This window comes from Schistosoma haematobium, chromosome 6 (assembly GCF_000699445.3).
Source record: "Schistosoma haematobium chromosome 6, whole genome shotgun sequence".
In the NCBI taxonomy this organism is placed as follows: domain Eukaryota; kingdom Metazoa; phylum Platyhelminthes; class Trematoda; order Strigeidida; family Schistosomatidae; genus Schistosoma; species Schistosoma haematobium.
The window spans coordinates 11,407,111-11,424,257 of NC_067201.1; the positions used below are offsets into that span (position 1 = coordinate 11,407,111).

A 17,147-nucleotide genomic window follows, 5' to 3' on the forward strand; every position below is an offset into this window, starting at 1 on the left:
TGCCTAAATAACTTTAGAAAAAAAGATTTTATATCGAAACTGTTATGCTTGAACGACATATATTTTATTTAGTTCCATACGTCATTCTTTCTTTGCTTCATGAAAGTAGTCCTGAAACGCTGCTTTAAAATACTATTAAACCAATCCGTTAGCATTTGTATTTACTTTTTATTGATGTAAATCATTGAAATGAATCAGTCTAAATTGAAAAAAACCTTATACACTTAGTTTCTTTACTTATCTTAAGGAGAGCAAATCCAAAGAGCAAACACTTGTAAAATAATTCATACATATACATTTTTTTCTGTTATATCACAATGAGTTGAAAATTTGTATTTTAGACGTTTCGTGACTTTAAATGAATCTGGTTATATACTTACTCTAAAGAAGTGGTTTAAATTAAGTCACGAAACATTGTAAATACAATTTTTCCATTCATTGAGATATATAAGAAGTATATTTATCATTAACTTTTCATAGAATGATGAATTTATTTGAAACCATACAGTTCAACCTTGGCATTGATACTTGTACATGTTGTATTAAAACCATCTAGTGTAGTACTACAGAACTTCTGATCAAACGGAGCAAGAATAGTGAATTGAGCAGAATAACATGAATTTATTTTATTTCTTTGGGTTATCATTAGCTGCTTACAACTTATAATTTCTCAAAATAACAATTATTAGAAATTCAAACTATTTATAACAGTAGAATTGAATATGTATCATCATGGTTGATTAGCGATTCGAATAAATGTTATGAGATTGGAGAAATATGATGAGTGTTGTACACAAATATATGTGAGAGAAGATTTTGAATCATCAGTGACAAGACATCATAGAACTAGAACAATGAATTGATTATGTGTTGAAGTAACTGAACACAAATTGACAGCAATTAGGAATAGTACGAGTTGAGATCAGTCATTCAAAAGTGACGGAAGTGGTGCAATTAAAACTAGAAGAATTGGGACAGTGATGTAATAACCTGACGATGAAGCCACTATACTAAGGAGAGATTTGTTACTGTTTACTTATGGCTTAAGAATTTTGATGACTAATGTGATGCCGTACAATGACCCAATAAATGTAGATGACTTTAAGCAACCAATACGCAGCAAGGACGAGAAAGACTGATACTCTTTGCCTCAAGGTTGGCCCATGCTAACTAGCCCCGAACAAAGAACTGAAGACTAATGTTCACGACTCCAAGATCGTTATTTAATTCCAGATATTCATTTGTATACATATAAGACCAGAATACGCAGCAGACCAGTTGGGTTACAGTATTAACACGGAACAGCAGCACTAATGATGGGAAAACGGAATACTAGGTGCACAAATGATCGGTCCTAGTTTATGAGTGGAAAATGCTATGGCAGCAAATTACGGCTCAACTAAAAGTTTATATTTAGGATAATAAGGAAATAATAAAGCAAAAATACCTAATAAACATGCAGTCAATATATGTAAGTCAAATCGTGGAAAAATAGCTTCGAAAGTTTCTACCTCATAGTTAAGCTGTCTTCAACAACAACTACGGCTCAGATGGTGTTAAGAAAAATAGAGTTTGATTATCGATTGATGACTGAGATATCGCAATATATCAACGTGATGTCCTGTATCAAAGAGATGTCTCGAAATGGCATTGCTTAAAGCCGTTAGTATCACTGAGCTATTGCTTTATGAAATATGTTCTTAGAGTTAAAAAGGGTCTTTTTTCTGTCGTATCAATTCATTTGGTTTCACAGACACGTGTGTGTTTCCGTATTTGACAGTAACATGGATGGAGTACCTGTCAGACTTTGGACGCAGTAAAAGACATATTGTTTTGTACAAGATAATCAGCTTGGCTACAAAAAGCATGCTGTTCACTATGGCTTTTTTTCGACTTACTGTTGCGGTTACATTGTCACCATTGAAATTTAAAATGGACAAAAGTAGATATCTTCTTGACTGTGGTTTCTTAAAGTCATTTTTTTAAATACTGGGTGTATTCCCCTGATATTGCCATTTAACTATAAGTTTACGTTACATCACACAACCAATTTGTTGAAAGAAACTAATTCCCCTAACTTCACATTATAGTGTTTTGTACAGAATAACATGACAGAAAAATACTAAATGGGAGTGATTTTTATCATTTCTCTTCATTCCTTGCCATAGTAGTTATTGTTTGTAGGATTTTAAAAAAGCATGTATCATCTCTACTTGTGTTTATCAATCATTTACGAGTTTAAGCATTCGTACCATTCATACTGAATATAAGGTCGTTATGAAAGTAGCAAATTATGTCAGTAACATCGTACAGTATGTAGTGCTGTCTCATCACGATTCTTATGTAATAAACTTTCATCTAACTATACTCTAACAAACAATCTAATCAATTTATTACAACTGACTGACCATAGATGAATCTATTCACTATAATATGTATCTAGAAATAGATTTTGTACATGAATTCAACAGTTATTCAATTCTTTATCTTGTTTTTAATTTGTGTAGAACTAACCTAACATCAAATATGAATTTAGAATGATCAAGATGATCTTCAATTTTGTAAATGATTTAAAGAACTACTCTCAAGTAGTGTAAAATTTAAAACAAAACATTTTCGATCAGATTCTTTTCTTCATGTGTTATTTCAACTGGCAATCGATAGAAAATAACTAATGATATGTCTGATTATTTTTCATCTATGACAGCCAAAACTGGTGAAACATCTAGGAGTATTCACACTGACAATTATTTGTCATACCGAACTAGTTGTGAATATATTGGCAAGTGTTTGTATTTTTCTATTGTTGATATTCACGACTCCGGTTGATTATCTTCTGTTAGTATAAGCTCATTGATTCAGGATATCTTCGATATATATACAGGGGATGAAACGTATATCATGGATTACGATGTTAGATACCTACCCAGTCACCTACAAGCATTTTTAAGCATAGATGGATAGTGTCCAGTAGTGGAATCTAAGACACGTAACTCGTCCTTTTTTGAGCTTGTCACATTGATTTACCTGATCTCATCATTGGTTTCCACTCCGGGATTCCGAGTAGCTTGATAAAAAAAGTACTGGGATGAGCATCTACATGGATGCCAGCGTATCTGACTGACAAGTCTCAAACAGAACAAAATGCTCATCTTGGATTCCACTTTCAGCCACTGTCCATTTCTCCTCATAAATATTTCCAAAAATATTTATATTATAAAACGTAGGGTTATAAACTCTTTAACATTAATAAGACTAGTGTTTACCTGATTTTGGAAATCTGTGGAAGAGTTGGTTAAAATCTTCACTTTTCAAAACACTGGTTATTTCTTCACGTCACATCAAAATTTAATATACTATTTACATAATGCCTGAATCACCTCATTTTCATGATGTTTGCCAGAAAAAGAATGTATTCGTTTTATCAACCAGACATTCATTTCTACCAATAAATTGCAAACCATTAATTACAGTCACAGAAGTACGCATACTTTTAGACAATAACTAAAATACTCTCAACATAAATGTTGTATAAAGATTGCGTTCTTGATACTCTTTGTTGTTAAAACTGCACACTGTTTGTAATCAATAAAATAAGTGGAATAACGAGGAATGTAAATACTTTGGATAGTTTGAGTTAATGAATATTGATCAAGAGTTACGTAGAACTAAGAAATATTTATATCAAAGTTATGTGACAGTATGACATGGTATCTTTGTCATTACTACTATTAGTAGTAGTAATAATAATAATGGATGCGCACTTCTGAGGAGTCCCACAATAGGATGAAACGGCCGTTCATTACTTCCAGGTTTTCCATGGTGGTCTAGCTTCAACTGACTCATGATTTCAACTATTGAAATAATAATAAACTATACTTAGCCCTTAACGTTTTTGCATACTCGTCTCAAACTTTTTAATCCAATAAAGAATTCGAGGCGAAATGTTTTTCTTTTGCCACATTTTTCATTTTGGCTAATGTAATTGTTATGTGTTTGCCTTTAATGTCCCACTCTCTTAGGTATTGTTGAATATGAGTAATGATAGACCATAATAAACAATCTACAAATGTGAGCCTATCAGAATATGTGAATTGGTATTCATTAAATGAGATCGATTAATCGTCAAAGGTTAATATTCATTCAGGAGTACATAAGCACATAGAAATACTAGATAACACAGAAGTGGGTTTTTTTATTTCAAGGAAACGTTTTCTGAATTATTCACTTCACATAATTTTTCATTAGCATTCTACTATTAATAATATGAATCAATAAACTAGTCAATCGAACTTTATAATTACTATAGGGTAGAAAAAAAGCATCTATTAACATGGAAACCATCGATTTACTGTTCGAAATATATCATATTTATAATCATATAAACCTAATTATCTTCTTTAGCCTGATTCTGTCAAGTCAAAACAACAATCAATAATGATTCATACAAATTAATAAATCAATAAAAACAGAACTATTTACTGGTCATGAATTCGATTTTCAGCATTTTAAAATTGTTTAACCTGACATCTAAATATCAGGACTGTTTAATTACATAACAAACTTGTGCTCTTATACATAGCAAACAATTGTGACAAGATGGTTATATTGAGGATGTATATATGATGTGTGGTAGTGTAAATAAATTATGATTGTTCGTTGAGTACAGACTAATAGCCACACCCTATAGACTATTAAACATGTGATGTTCTTCCTTATTATTGATTTCTTCTCTAAACTCACTGTGTGTGATCGATCATAATTGTATTAAATAAACTATTCTCTAGTATTAATCTGGTTTTATATTTTGGATCGTGAATTGTGATTCTGATATAACGAGATCAGTCTAATTAACGTAATAACATAATGTATGTGTAACTGAGGAAAATATTGTAAACCATCCGTTATATTAATATATATATGTTAGTTATTACTAAACAAAATTCAATTCAAATCCTTTCTAATAATTATATCAATACCATATTTTTTAATCATTATTATCAATAGAATCGGTCCTCATCAATTTCTTTTGGCTTAAAATTTCACGTTTATTATTATTATCATTATTATTAATGGCTTTATTCAATATTCTATTTTTGATAGAATATAGAATTATCAGCACAAAGTATTTCATCAGGTTTCCTTTTCTTATTTCTTGATCGATCCTGACAATAAATATTGAGTGAACGCCGATTAGATGCTAACAGTTCAAGAATCGACATTTGAATGTTTCAATGGATATTGTTAGCCACCACGATGTCTCTCATTGTACTTTTTCGTAACTTGTACAGCGAAAGTTCATAAACGCACCAGAATGGGTTATGCGATTAATGGATATTATGATGTATTACAACAAATAAAACCAGATAACTTGTTGAAATATTTAGATGGCAGAAACAGATAGTCCATATATTCAAACAGGTCGTCAGAATATTATGTAACTGCGAATTAAATGATTGATCTTGAACGGTTGTTGTAAATAGTCTAATGCTTGACTATGTTAACTACATTGCAAACTTGCTTGACTAATAGTCCGTTCAAAAGTTTCGTGTTTTGAATGAATATTCAATTTCGATTAAATGAATTTCAATCGTTGAGATCATGAGTCAGTTGAAGCGAGAACACCAAAGAAAACCTGACTCATGATCTCAACTATTGAAATTTACTACAATCTCCACAAAACCTCTTCTGATACTAAATTGTATGAATTGTTTTTGATTAATTTTATAAACTAATCCCTAAACTTAGGTAAGTAAATTAATTATATGTTGTTGACTTTAATTAATAAAAAAAATGGGAGCAAATAGTATTTAGCCAAACAATAAAATTTGTATTCTATTGACTATTGAATGATCTAAGAGATCTCAATTTTTTTATTTAAACCTTAAAATGAACTTTAGTTAGCTTTAAGTACATGATCTGATTTTGGCCGGACACTATTAGCAACAACGTACTGTGGGAGAGAACAAACCAGATCCCAGCGGAGGAAGAAATCAGGAAGAAGAGCTGGAAGTGGATAGGACACATATTGAGGAAAGCACCCAACTGTGTCACGAGGCAAGCCCTCACATGGAATCCCCAAGGCCAAAGGAAAAGAGGAATACCAAAGAACACATTACGCTGAGAAATGGAAATAGACATGAGAAAAATGAATAAGAATCGGATGGAACTAGAAAAGAAGGCCCAGGACAAAGTGGTTTGGAGAATGCTGGTCAGCGGCCTATGTTCCATTGGGAGTAACAGGCGTAAGTAAGTAAGTACATGATCTGATTAATTGAAACGAATTAATTATTGATAACTAATTGTTGTTGCTTTTTTGTATGTGTATTCATTCTTTAATGGTTTTAGATCAATATTTCTACTTTATGAGCAAGTATCTTATTAATAACACCATTCCAAGTGATTAGCAACAGTTCATATGATCGATGTAAATAATTTAGGGCTTTTAGTTTTGATATAACTAAAGAGTGAAAACAATCAGAGATGAGTTAGATTTTTATTGAGACAATACATTCATGGTACAATAAAATGGACCCTTCATGATTGAATGAAAGAAGAAGAAGAAAAACAGTAAGAACATCTACTATTATGTACTAAATCAAGATATTTGTAATATTAAAAGATATCTACATTTTGATCTTATCAAATTGCCCCATATCCCAGAATTCCATCACTTACACTTTGTCTTAGTCAAGTATTTAACTAATTCCAAACCCATTCTTTATCTGTAATTGGTTTGTATTTGAATTTAATAATTAAAAGATTATTGGTTCCGAACTTCGCTTACATTTCTTTTTACTTCATTTAAACGATTGTGTAGACATTTCCAGCAACAAACCGATACCTTGGATCGTTAAAATCAATCTTTATTCATACGTAATTATTACATATAATCAGTTAGTTCTTTGACCTGAAACTTACACTTGAGATTTTAAGTGATTTTTTTTGGCTTCTTCACACTAAATCATTCTTAATCATCAATAGATTCAAACTTCATTTTACTATTATCATTATTATTATTACCATTATTATGTTAATTTACTTACCACCATCTCACTGTATTTGTTTTTATATTCAGATATAAAGCTATCTTTAATAGCTGAGATCATGAGTCAATTGAAGCTAAATCACCATGGAAAACCTGGGGGCACTGAAAGGCCATTTCATCTTATTGCGGGATTACTCAGCAGTGCGCACCCACGACCTCACCCGTGAGATCTGAACCCAGGACCTATTAGTCTCGCGCGCGAACACTTGGTCCCTCGACCAATGAGCCGGTTTTAATGTCTAACTATATATTATTTCCAAGCTATGAGAGGCTACCTGAAAGAAATTATTCCTTCAGTCATGTTATGTTGTATTTTTCATACTTGATATTCTAGATCAAAAATCACTGCGCAAGCATCCTGAAATATATGTCATGCTTTAAGTGTTGGACTAAAGCTCCTGTTTTTTTTAATTGTATCGAATATTCAAGTACGACCAATTGGTCATTTCAGTTATCAACATTTTTTATCATGTAAATAATATTTCTGTTATATCCCGACGAAAATTATGAATGGCAACTTTTGGGGACCAATACGATACATATATGTTTATTGTATAGTTATTAAGTAGCTAAACTATGCATAATCATGTTTCTCTTATTCAAAGCTTTATTTTGACCCATAGACTATTATTATACAATTTACCATTCTTGAGTTATGCCCAGTCTATTAATTGCAGTCTGCCACATTCACAGCCACATTTGGCTAGAGCTTGTACAAATGTTGCTTTCTATTTTGTGTTACGATGTGATTTGTTTTGTTTGTATATAAACCCAATATGTTTGAAATACATGATTCATATCGTAGAAACTGAGATTGGTGTTCTCAATTTAACAGGTAGGGCTAAGCAGGAAGAAGGACCGATAAAGACTCTATAACGCTCGCACGGGTTTACGCGTCATCGGTTCGGCCGATAAATCACCTTTCTCTAATTGGTGGTATCATTACATTATATATAAATAGGGCACAAGGCCACAAGTTATAGCAATTTCTTATCACACCTCATGATCAAGCTATAAGATAATGTAACTCGTGAACTTACTGGATTACGTATAGATATTTAAAGTGATATGAACTGGGTTTTAATCTCAACAATGAAGATCAACATAAATTCAGGCACATTCAACAAGCAATCCGTCAGTAGAAGTGAACTTGCGATTTTCATCGTATCACCTTATGTTAAACTACGAAGAATTTAAGAGTTAACTAATTATCTACCTTTTACAATATACTGTGACTTAATCAATAGATTAAGTTTCGCTTTGATAGTAAAGTAAGCAACAAATGATCAAATAGGGAATTATTTTAGTATAATTACCAGTCATACAAATTAAGTACAGCAATTAACTCATTTTTAAAGTCAGTTATAGTTATACATTATTCGGGGTAACATTAAAATTTGTTCACACTGTTACATATTCAATACTGCTGACTATAATCACTTTATTCCCACTAATAATGTTTTGTGGACATTATCTTTTTCCCCAATCATCCAATTATAGAAAAGCAGAGAGCCAGATAAGTGATCAAAAGCAATTTTTCTTCCTATGATTAATCATTTACCTGATTGTACAAATGGAATTAATTTACTTACTTAATTACTTACTTACTTACTTACTTACTTACTTACTTACTTACTTACTTACTTACTTACTTACTTACTTACTTACTTACTTACTTACTTACTTACTTACTTACTTACTTACTTACTTACTTACTTACTTACTTACTTACTTACTTACTTACTTACTTACTTACTTACTTACTTACTTACTTACTTACGCCTGTTACTCTCAATGGAGCATAGGCCGCCGAACAACATTCTCCATCCCACTCTGTCCTAGGCCTTCCTTTCCAGTTCTATCCAGTTGTTGTTCATTCTTCTCATGTCTGTCTCCATTTATCAGCGTAATGTGTACTTTGGTATTCCTCTCCTCCTTTGGCCTTGGGGATTCCATGTGAGGGCTTGCCTCGTGACACAGTTGGGTGCTTTCCTCAATGTGTGTCCTATCCACTTCCAGCTCTTCTTCCTGATTTCTTCCTCCGCTGGGATCTGGTTTGTTCTTTCCCATAGTGCTGATAGTGTTTGGCCAACATATCTGAAGTATTTTGCTTAGACAGCTGTTAATAAACACCTGTATCTTCTGGATGATGGCTTTCGTAGTTGTCCAAGTTTCCACCCCATACAGTAGAACTGTTTTAACATTTGCATTGAAAATTCTGACCTTGATGTTTGTTGACAGTTGTTTTGAGTTCCAGATGTTCTTCAGTTATAAATATCTTGCTCTTGCTTTGCCAATCCGCGCCTTCACATCTGCATCAGATCCACTGTGTATATCAATGATGCTGTCACAAATGAAATACCAAGCTATAAATTATCATAACTATATAAATTTTTTAATACTTAAACGTTTGCCATTTTCTATTAGTTTAAGACCGAAAGTAACAAATAGTCGGTTAAAAGATAGTTTATAGTTTCATTCTACAGAAGAAATCCCATATAATTACTTACTATTTCATAATATTTTTGATTGAGATCATGAATTGGTTGATGGTAGACCACTATTGAAAACCTGGAAGCACTAGACGATTATCAACAATGGCCTAGCATTAATCGATTCATGATCTCAATCAAAATCATTAACAATCTCCAAAACCCACTACTGATATTTCATAATACTTAGAAAATTTACAAAATAACTTATCCAAAAATGCTTATATAAATCTTATATTTACTTATCATTGTCTCTTAATAAATTCTACAATAAACCATGTTGAACATGGTGATAATTGATAATCATTAGGTAACATCACCAACTAACTTAAATTAGAAATATGAACCATCAATTGTTATTTAAATGATCTTATTGTACTTTGTGAAGGTTCTCTATTCAATTCATAAGGTGGCCATAGAGTATAACTTCTAAAAGCTTGTCCTAATAGAGCAAAATAGTTGTCTAGCCGTTTCTTACTTTCAATAGTTGCGTAATTAAAGTCACATTGTGGTACAAACCACAGAGTTTCACATATCTACAACACACAATTTAGTTATGTTAAAAACTTTTAAATAACGTATTCATTATTAAGAGAATCTTGAATAGGAATCATTCAGTCTGGATATTTTTATTTACTTGAATTTTTGCCGTGATATAAGTGTAAATAAAATACTTCAAAAATACTAACATCGCCTACGCAATCAAGTGAATTCTTAGGTAAACAAATTGTCTTTATAAACCGTAACGTAATTTTATAGTTTAATTTATGAGTCAATTGAAGCTAGACCAAAATGGAAAACTTTTCAGAGGCTAGTATCCTCTATATCTGACTCCAATAAATAGTATCCCATTAACTGAGTATTTAATGCAGGCTAAATCTCCTAGTAGAATTATGGATTTACTCGAGATTATTCAAAAGCCTAAACAGCAATTATAGAGATAGTTTTTTGTTAAAGATTGGTAAGGTTCGCAATCGTACACGAAGCAAACACACAAGGAAACCAAGATTATGTGTGTGTGTTCAAAATCCATATATATTTTTGACTGTTAATCAAGTATGGATAAATTATTGATTATCTGTGTACTACAACCAATGGGAGAATAGGTTGAAAATTGATGTGCAGAAATGTGCTCAATCATACTCACACAAAATTACATAGCGGGTTAAGTGTCTAAATTACAATGAGCAGATAAATAATACAGTAGTGGAATAGGCTTACTACAACCTCGGCAGCGCGCATCCACGATCCCGCCCCCCCCTGCGAGATTCCATACCAGCACGCAACAGGCTCGCGCGCGAACACCACTGAGCCGACATCCAACGGTGTTAATATCTAACTCCAACCAATCCACGAAATCGCGCCACCGCCCACCATTGTCTTCAGTGAGTTACTATCTCACAACAGATCCGGTTGAACTCCATGAATTCAACTATAAAATTACTAAAATCTCCACGTAACGTGATTGAAAATTGGTCAAAATTAAACTTGTACATCATTGAATTCTGACTCAGTGGTCTAGAGATTTAGAACTCGCGTGTGCAATCGAAGGTCTTTGATTCGCTGTACAATTTCGCAGTTGTGGGTGAGTATTGTTGATTTTTCCCATACTGAGATGAAATGACCGTCCAGTATTTCAAGGTTTTCAGTGATTGTTTATCTGAGATCCATTTGTGATCTCAGCAAAATTCAACAGTTTATACAACCTTGTACTGGAAACGTAGCAAGTTTGATTGTCTTGTGTTCAAATAAGTAGTGTGAGAATGTGTCGATATATATAAGTTCACTTACTAGATAAATAAAACTACCTAAATAGTCATGTGATTTAAGCTAATCATATGAAAATTCTTTTAAGTTTTTAGTTTGTAAGAAGAATCAAATGATTTACTACTGACTGATGAATACTTCATGAGGGGAAATGACGAAAATTTTCAAATTTGAAATCGATAATTTGATTCTCCTTCAGACATTTTCACTGGTACCTAATTTTAGGGAGTTATTCAAACAATTATAGCCTATTTATGCGAATAGTTTGACAACAATTGGGCGCCAAGTATAGGGAAGTCATTATACGTGAAAATTATATTTAAAATAATTAGATTGATTGAAATTTAAATAATCCCGTTTGGAAATATAAACAGCATTTCAGAGAGCATTAAGCTAATAGAGGAAATAGAATCCAGTGAACACAAAATAGCATTTCTTGATTGTTTAGTTGGACAAAAAAATAATTAAAATAAGTTGAAAATAAATGTATTCAGGAAATCAGCATATTCTGAGAGATGCTTAGATTATGGTTTGGCTTATGCGCCTTGTAAGAAAGTCACAGTTGTAAAACATCTAATTAACAGAAGTATTAATCTTGTTACAGATAAATAAGACCAACAGGTTAAATTGAATAGGGTTTTATCTACGATTAGAGATAACAACTACCCCAAAGAGTTTTTAAAGAAGATTATTAGAAATAAAAGAAAAAAACTAAGCTAGAGTGTATACCGAAAGATTGTAAGTCCACCGTGGTCATCCTATACCGTATTGAAAAATTGGAAGAAATCAAGAGAATTCTAAACAAACATAATATAAGACACCATAAGATCAGCATTACTGAAAGTTAAGGATAGGTTACCAAAGGAAGAACAACAGAATATCGTCTATGAGACCAACTGTCATGAATGTAATGCAGCACATATAGCAGAAACCTCCAGATAATTGAACGTGAGATTGAAGGAACACAAAAAGTGCTTGCAAAATGTTCTCAAATCCCCATTTAACCAAAAGAAACTTGAAAATAAGTCGGCGATAGAGTTACACGCGTTAGAAACAGGATATAAGATTAATTTTAAAGGGACCAAAATACTTCAGAAATGTTTTAACACTCATAGAGAAAGATTGAACAAGAACAGACTGAACCGAAAGGATAGTATTCAACTAGCTACAACATGGTAAATATTTGTTAACAATTAATTCGACCTATTCTTTATTCAACCTGTTTATTTTACATGCATTATTATTCTGACTAAAATTAATGTGGGTTATTTTAGCAATACAATTATGTATTTGATGATTCACATTTTATATGCACATCGGTTATTCAAAAACAATTTTTTAACCTTGAACCTGCACTTTTATTTTATTTTTTCATTCATAAAAAAACAGTTTAACACCATAGATGAATAGTACCTAGCAGTGCTAAAGAAGCTTGTGACTTAAGGCTATATCAAGGCAATCCGTAGAGGATGCACATATGCCAACATGAGACGGATCAATTGCAGTCCTAAATAACATTGGGATGATACAAGTAAAACAACACCAAGTGAATACAAATTAACACCGATTGTTGATAACTCAATCTTACACATACCTACATGCACATACACTCACAATTCGTTCAGTTATTCAGTTTCACATCGTGAACTTTTCATATGATCCACATATAACTGACTCATGTTATTCTATTTACTAAAATCAACATCCAAATATGATTAGATTAGCACAGTATACATTTGATTTGATTGTTGAACACTATATATTTCTTTGATGATTTTGATTATTACCCTGAAGAAGTCCCAACAAATCGTTGGACGAAAAGTTGAAATGATTTTAAATTTCAATCACTGAGGTTATTTCAAATATATAATTTTCACATATAATTATAGTCTACTATCGTAATTGCGTGTCCTATATATGTTTCAACTATTAGTGTTTACCACAGTCCACAATGACACCGTTAAACATTTTATCGATAGGAAATCAGCTTACGTTTTATTTCTTATCATGTTTGAATTCAACACATGAGTTTACGAGGATTCATTAGTCTAGTTAACCTCCGATATGGTTATTTTTTGAGTATCATATTATGCTGGCTAAAGAATGCTTCCTCCTTGTATGTTTTCTTCATACTCTATAAGACGACAGTGTATACATTTTAACACCATAGAGTGATGAAAATGTACACGTATTTATCCTAAACAGTTCTTGCCCTCAATTATTTATCATCATCCCTACAGTCTAAATGACATCGGTTGTAGTCGGGTCAATCTGTCTCATTCAATCTAAAGCTGGTGCATATTAGAAATAGCAGGTTTTCAGAGAACAGTATGCTACAGTAAATGTTAATTTTCATCTTAAGTGCTAAAATTACTTACTAAGTACCACATAAATTTTTGGCTCAGCCAACGAATGTTGGAGTCACTTATTATAGTGACTTTTGAGGAATATTAACTTTCGGTAAGATACACATGTGAGTATTTCAAGTTGAAATCTGTGATAGCGTGTATTTATGTCGTTTCACGTTCTAAAGTTCTTATTTTATTTAATCACCATACAAGGGTGGACGCTATGTTTTCAGAGTTCATTCTATACTTACAAGTGTAAAGCAAAAAAGTTATCATCAGAAATAAGTGATTATGTATTTGCCTTACATGTGAATTTCAGAGCAAACATTGAATTTATGACATTGAATTCAGTATTTTCAGCTGACGATATCTGATATCCTGTATCATACAACTGTTAAATACTGAAATTTTCAACATAATATTAAGAAGACTACAATAACATTTCAAAAAATTGAACCAGTTGTACTGGTTACGAATACTACCAAAATAGAGATAACCTGAGAGGGGTTAAGTGGTAGTTAGAATTTGTCTAAAGGCTTCTAAAGTTGTGTAACCCATCAACATTTTCACAACGGTAAATGATTTTTCTTCTTTGTGAATAAATGAATCGATTTACCAGCCTGACAGCGTGATTGCATAATCCAAATTATAGTTACTTAAGTTCTGTGACATACTGAATTTTACGAATGATTTTTTTTTTGCTTTTGTATCGTCATCCTACATACATCAGACTACATCACTGATATAAGAAATACATGAGGCACATACATGTAATAATTGTCCTCTTTTGTAGACGAGAAGATATCAGTGCTGACAGTTCATATTATCCTGAAGAAATAATTTTACACATCCATCATCTTAATACAGGCAGCAATACAACTTCACTCTCAAACTTTCTGGCTTTACTCACAACCCTTCCTAACCGATTTACTAAGTGTGATTAAAAAAAGCTCAAACAGCAAATATTCCATTCAAGATAGTTTTGATATTATCAACTGCAGAAGTGAACTAAATCAATGAGTGAATGAATCCATTACGATACAGACCCAATTACAAACATAACAAATAATATTTTTGATTGAGATCATGAACCGATTGATGTTGGATTAACATTGGAAACCTGGAAGCACTGGACGGCCGTTTCATCCTATTTCCGGGACTCCTTAGCAGTGCACATCCACGATCCCGCCCCCCCCCACGAGATTTGAACCCAAGACCTTCAGTCTCGTGCGCAAACGCCTCAACTACTGGACCGGTGAGCCGGCATCCAATGGTGTTAGTATCTAACATCAACCAATCCATGAAACTCCGCGACCATCTTCCATTGTATATATATAAAAGTATCTTAATATTTAAAATGACTAATACCAACACACCTATTGGTAAATTTTATCTCAGATTTAAGGTAAACATTATGAAATAGTTAAGTATTTAGGAAAACAACATTATATTAGAAAGTTCATTATCAAATAAGGAAGTGTAGGAGTATATCATATGAATAAAATTATACATGCATAATAATAATAATGATATTCTATCATATGAACTCGTGATAATGATGATAAACAAAACAACTATAAACATCAATGAAATCATTTACAAACAAATTACATTTTATACAAATCTATATTCTTTTTATAGCATTACTGTTTGTAAAAGTATGGATTTCTATATGTATATATATATATATATGGATATTATTATAGTTTAGGTATGCTGAAAGAATTCTTAAGCTTAAATGGAACAACAAAACTACTTTTTTGAAAAATATCTATCTATAACCGAGAACGAATCACTTACTATGAATGAAAATCTGTTTAAGATCTTTTTTATTTTCAGTAGTATGTAAATTTCTATTATAATTGAATTTAAATATATTGAAAAAATAAAAAGGAAATTGAAAATTTTCGAATTTATGAAAATAAAATTCAATCGAACTTAGATCATTATTGAAAACCTGGAAGAATTGGACGACCGTTTCGTCCTAGTATGGGACTCGATCCTCGGTCCGGTCCACAGGACTCGAACCCGGGGGTTTCAGTCTCACGCGCGGGCGCTTAAACTCTAGAACACTGAGCTGACATTCAACGGTGTTAATGTCTAATTTCAATGGATCCATGATCTTGCACAACCCTTCATCCATTGTCTGAAGTGGATAACCGTCTCCACCCAACACGGATTTCAGTTGGTCACGGTTTCTCACTAGAAGTTCAGGAAATTCACCTTGAAGCTAGTTATTAGTAGTCTAGAGGCTAAGTGTTCACACGTGAGACTTAAGGTCCTGGGTTCGAGTCCCGCATGCGGGATCCTGGATGTGCACTGTTGAGGATTCCCATACTGGGACGAAACGGCCGTCCGATTCTTCCAGGTTTTCAATGGTCGTCTAACATCAGTCGATTCATTATCTCAATCAAAAACTTAACAAACTCTACAACCCCATACTGAAATTAATTATCAGATATTTTGATTTGTTTTTTGTATGTGTGTGTTTTTCTAACTCAACGTTGAACCTTGAACTTTATTTTCATCAATTCAATTACCATAGTTAATAAACTAAAATAAATTGATTGAAAACAAAAAACGTAATTAATGAACTCATTTTTTTAATTTAATCTATTTGCAATTTCATAGTCAACATTACGAATGAATCTAAATTAATTGACCATTAGAAACCAGGAACCAATAAATGACTATTTCGTACTTGTATGATATATTTCAATATTGAACACCCGGTATCTCACTGAGGATCATATCCAAGAACTTGGAGTCTCGCAAATACTGCTTAAGCTTCAGCATCGTCGGTGAAACAAAATACTCAAATTGTTTTTAAGTATTTCATTTTATTGAATAATAATATTCGTCGATCATATAAGTATGCCACAGTTATTATGCAATCAGTTAACAAATAAATAATGCTTTGATAAAAAGTAACGGAACACCACCAACCGTAATCCCTAGACTATGGTGTAAGCTAGCTGGAATTTATCAGCAATGTACGCCTCGGAAAAATGGTCGAATTACTTCTATTAGTAGTCGTAGCTAAAACTGAAATCATAGAATTTAATCAGAACTGTTAGCTACGTATACATAAATCTGATACCTTTTCAGTAATTGATTACCAGTTCATGACATCAACGCATAGATAGAATGTATATTTTATAAGATTTTTACACGGTTCTTTATCTTACTCTAATACTAAAACTGGTATTATTTGTTCATCTGAACCTTTAGTAATAAAAGAAAACAGACATAAAATAATATTTAAAGCTATGAAACATAAGTTAATTTGATATTGTGAAAGTGAATTGAGTTTCCTATTATATGTTTCACAACAAATAATAACACAGAGATATTCAATATTAACGGAGATGTCTAATGGGGATAACCAATTTATTGTTTTATACAAAATTATATCGTGTCTTGGTAAAATATGAAAACCACATATTAAATATATCATTTACACATCATCCATAATTTGTTTCCTACAAACTT

At 32.1% G+C, this 17,147-nt stretch overlaps 1 protein-coding gene across 1 annotated transcript; it reads left to right on the top strand.

The window, feature by feature from the left end:
- Positions 1 to 532: 532 nt before the first annotated feature.
- Positions 533 to 14,029, top strand: MS3_00008514 (uncharacterized protein; the record flags this gene model as incomplete). Its single annotated transcript, XM_012937003.2, has 4 exons — positions 533 to 1,471; positions 1,505 to 3,481; positions 6,763 to 6,876; positions 13,910 to 14,029. The coding sequence occupies exons 2-4, from the start codon at positions 3,368 to 3,370 to the stop codon at positions 14,027 to 14,029; spliced, it is 348 nt and encodes a 115-aa protein (XP_012792457.1). The 5' UTR covers positions 533 to 1,471; positions 1,505 to 3,367.
- Between the last annotated feature and the right edge of the window lie 3,118 nt (positions 14,030 to 17,147).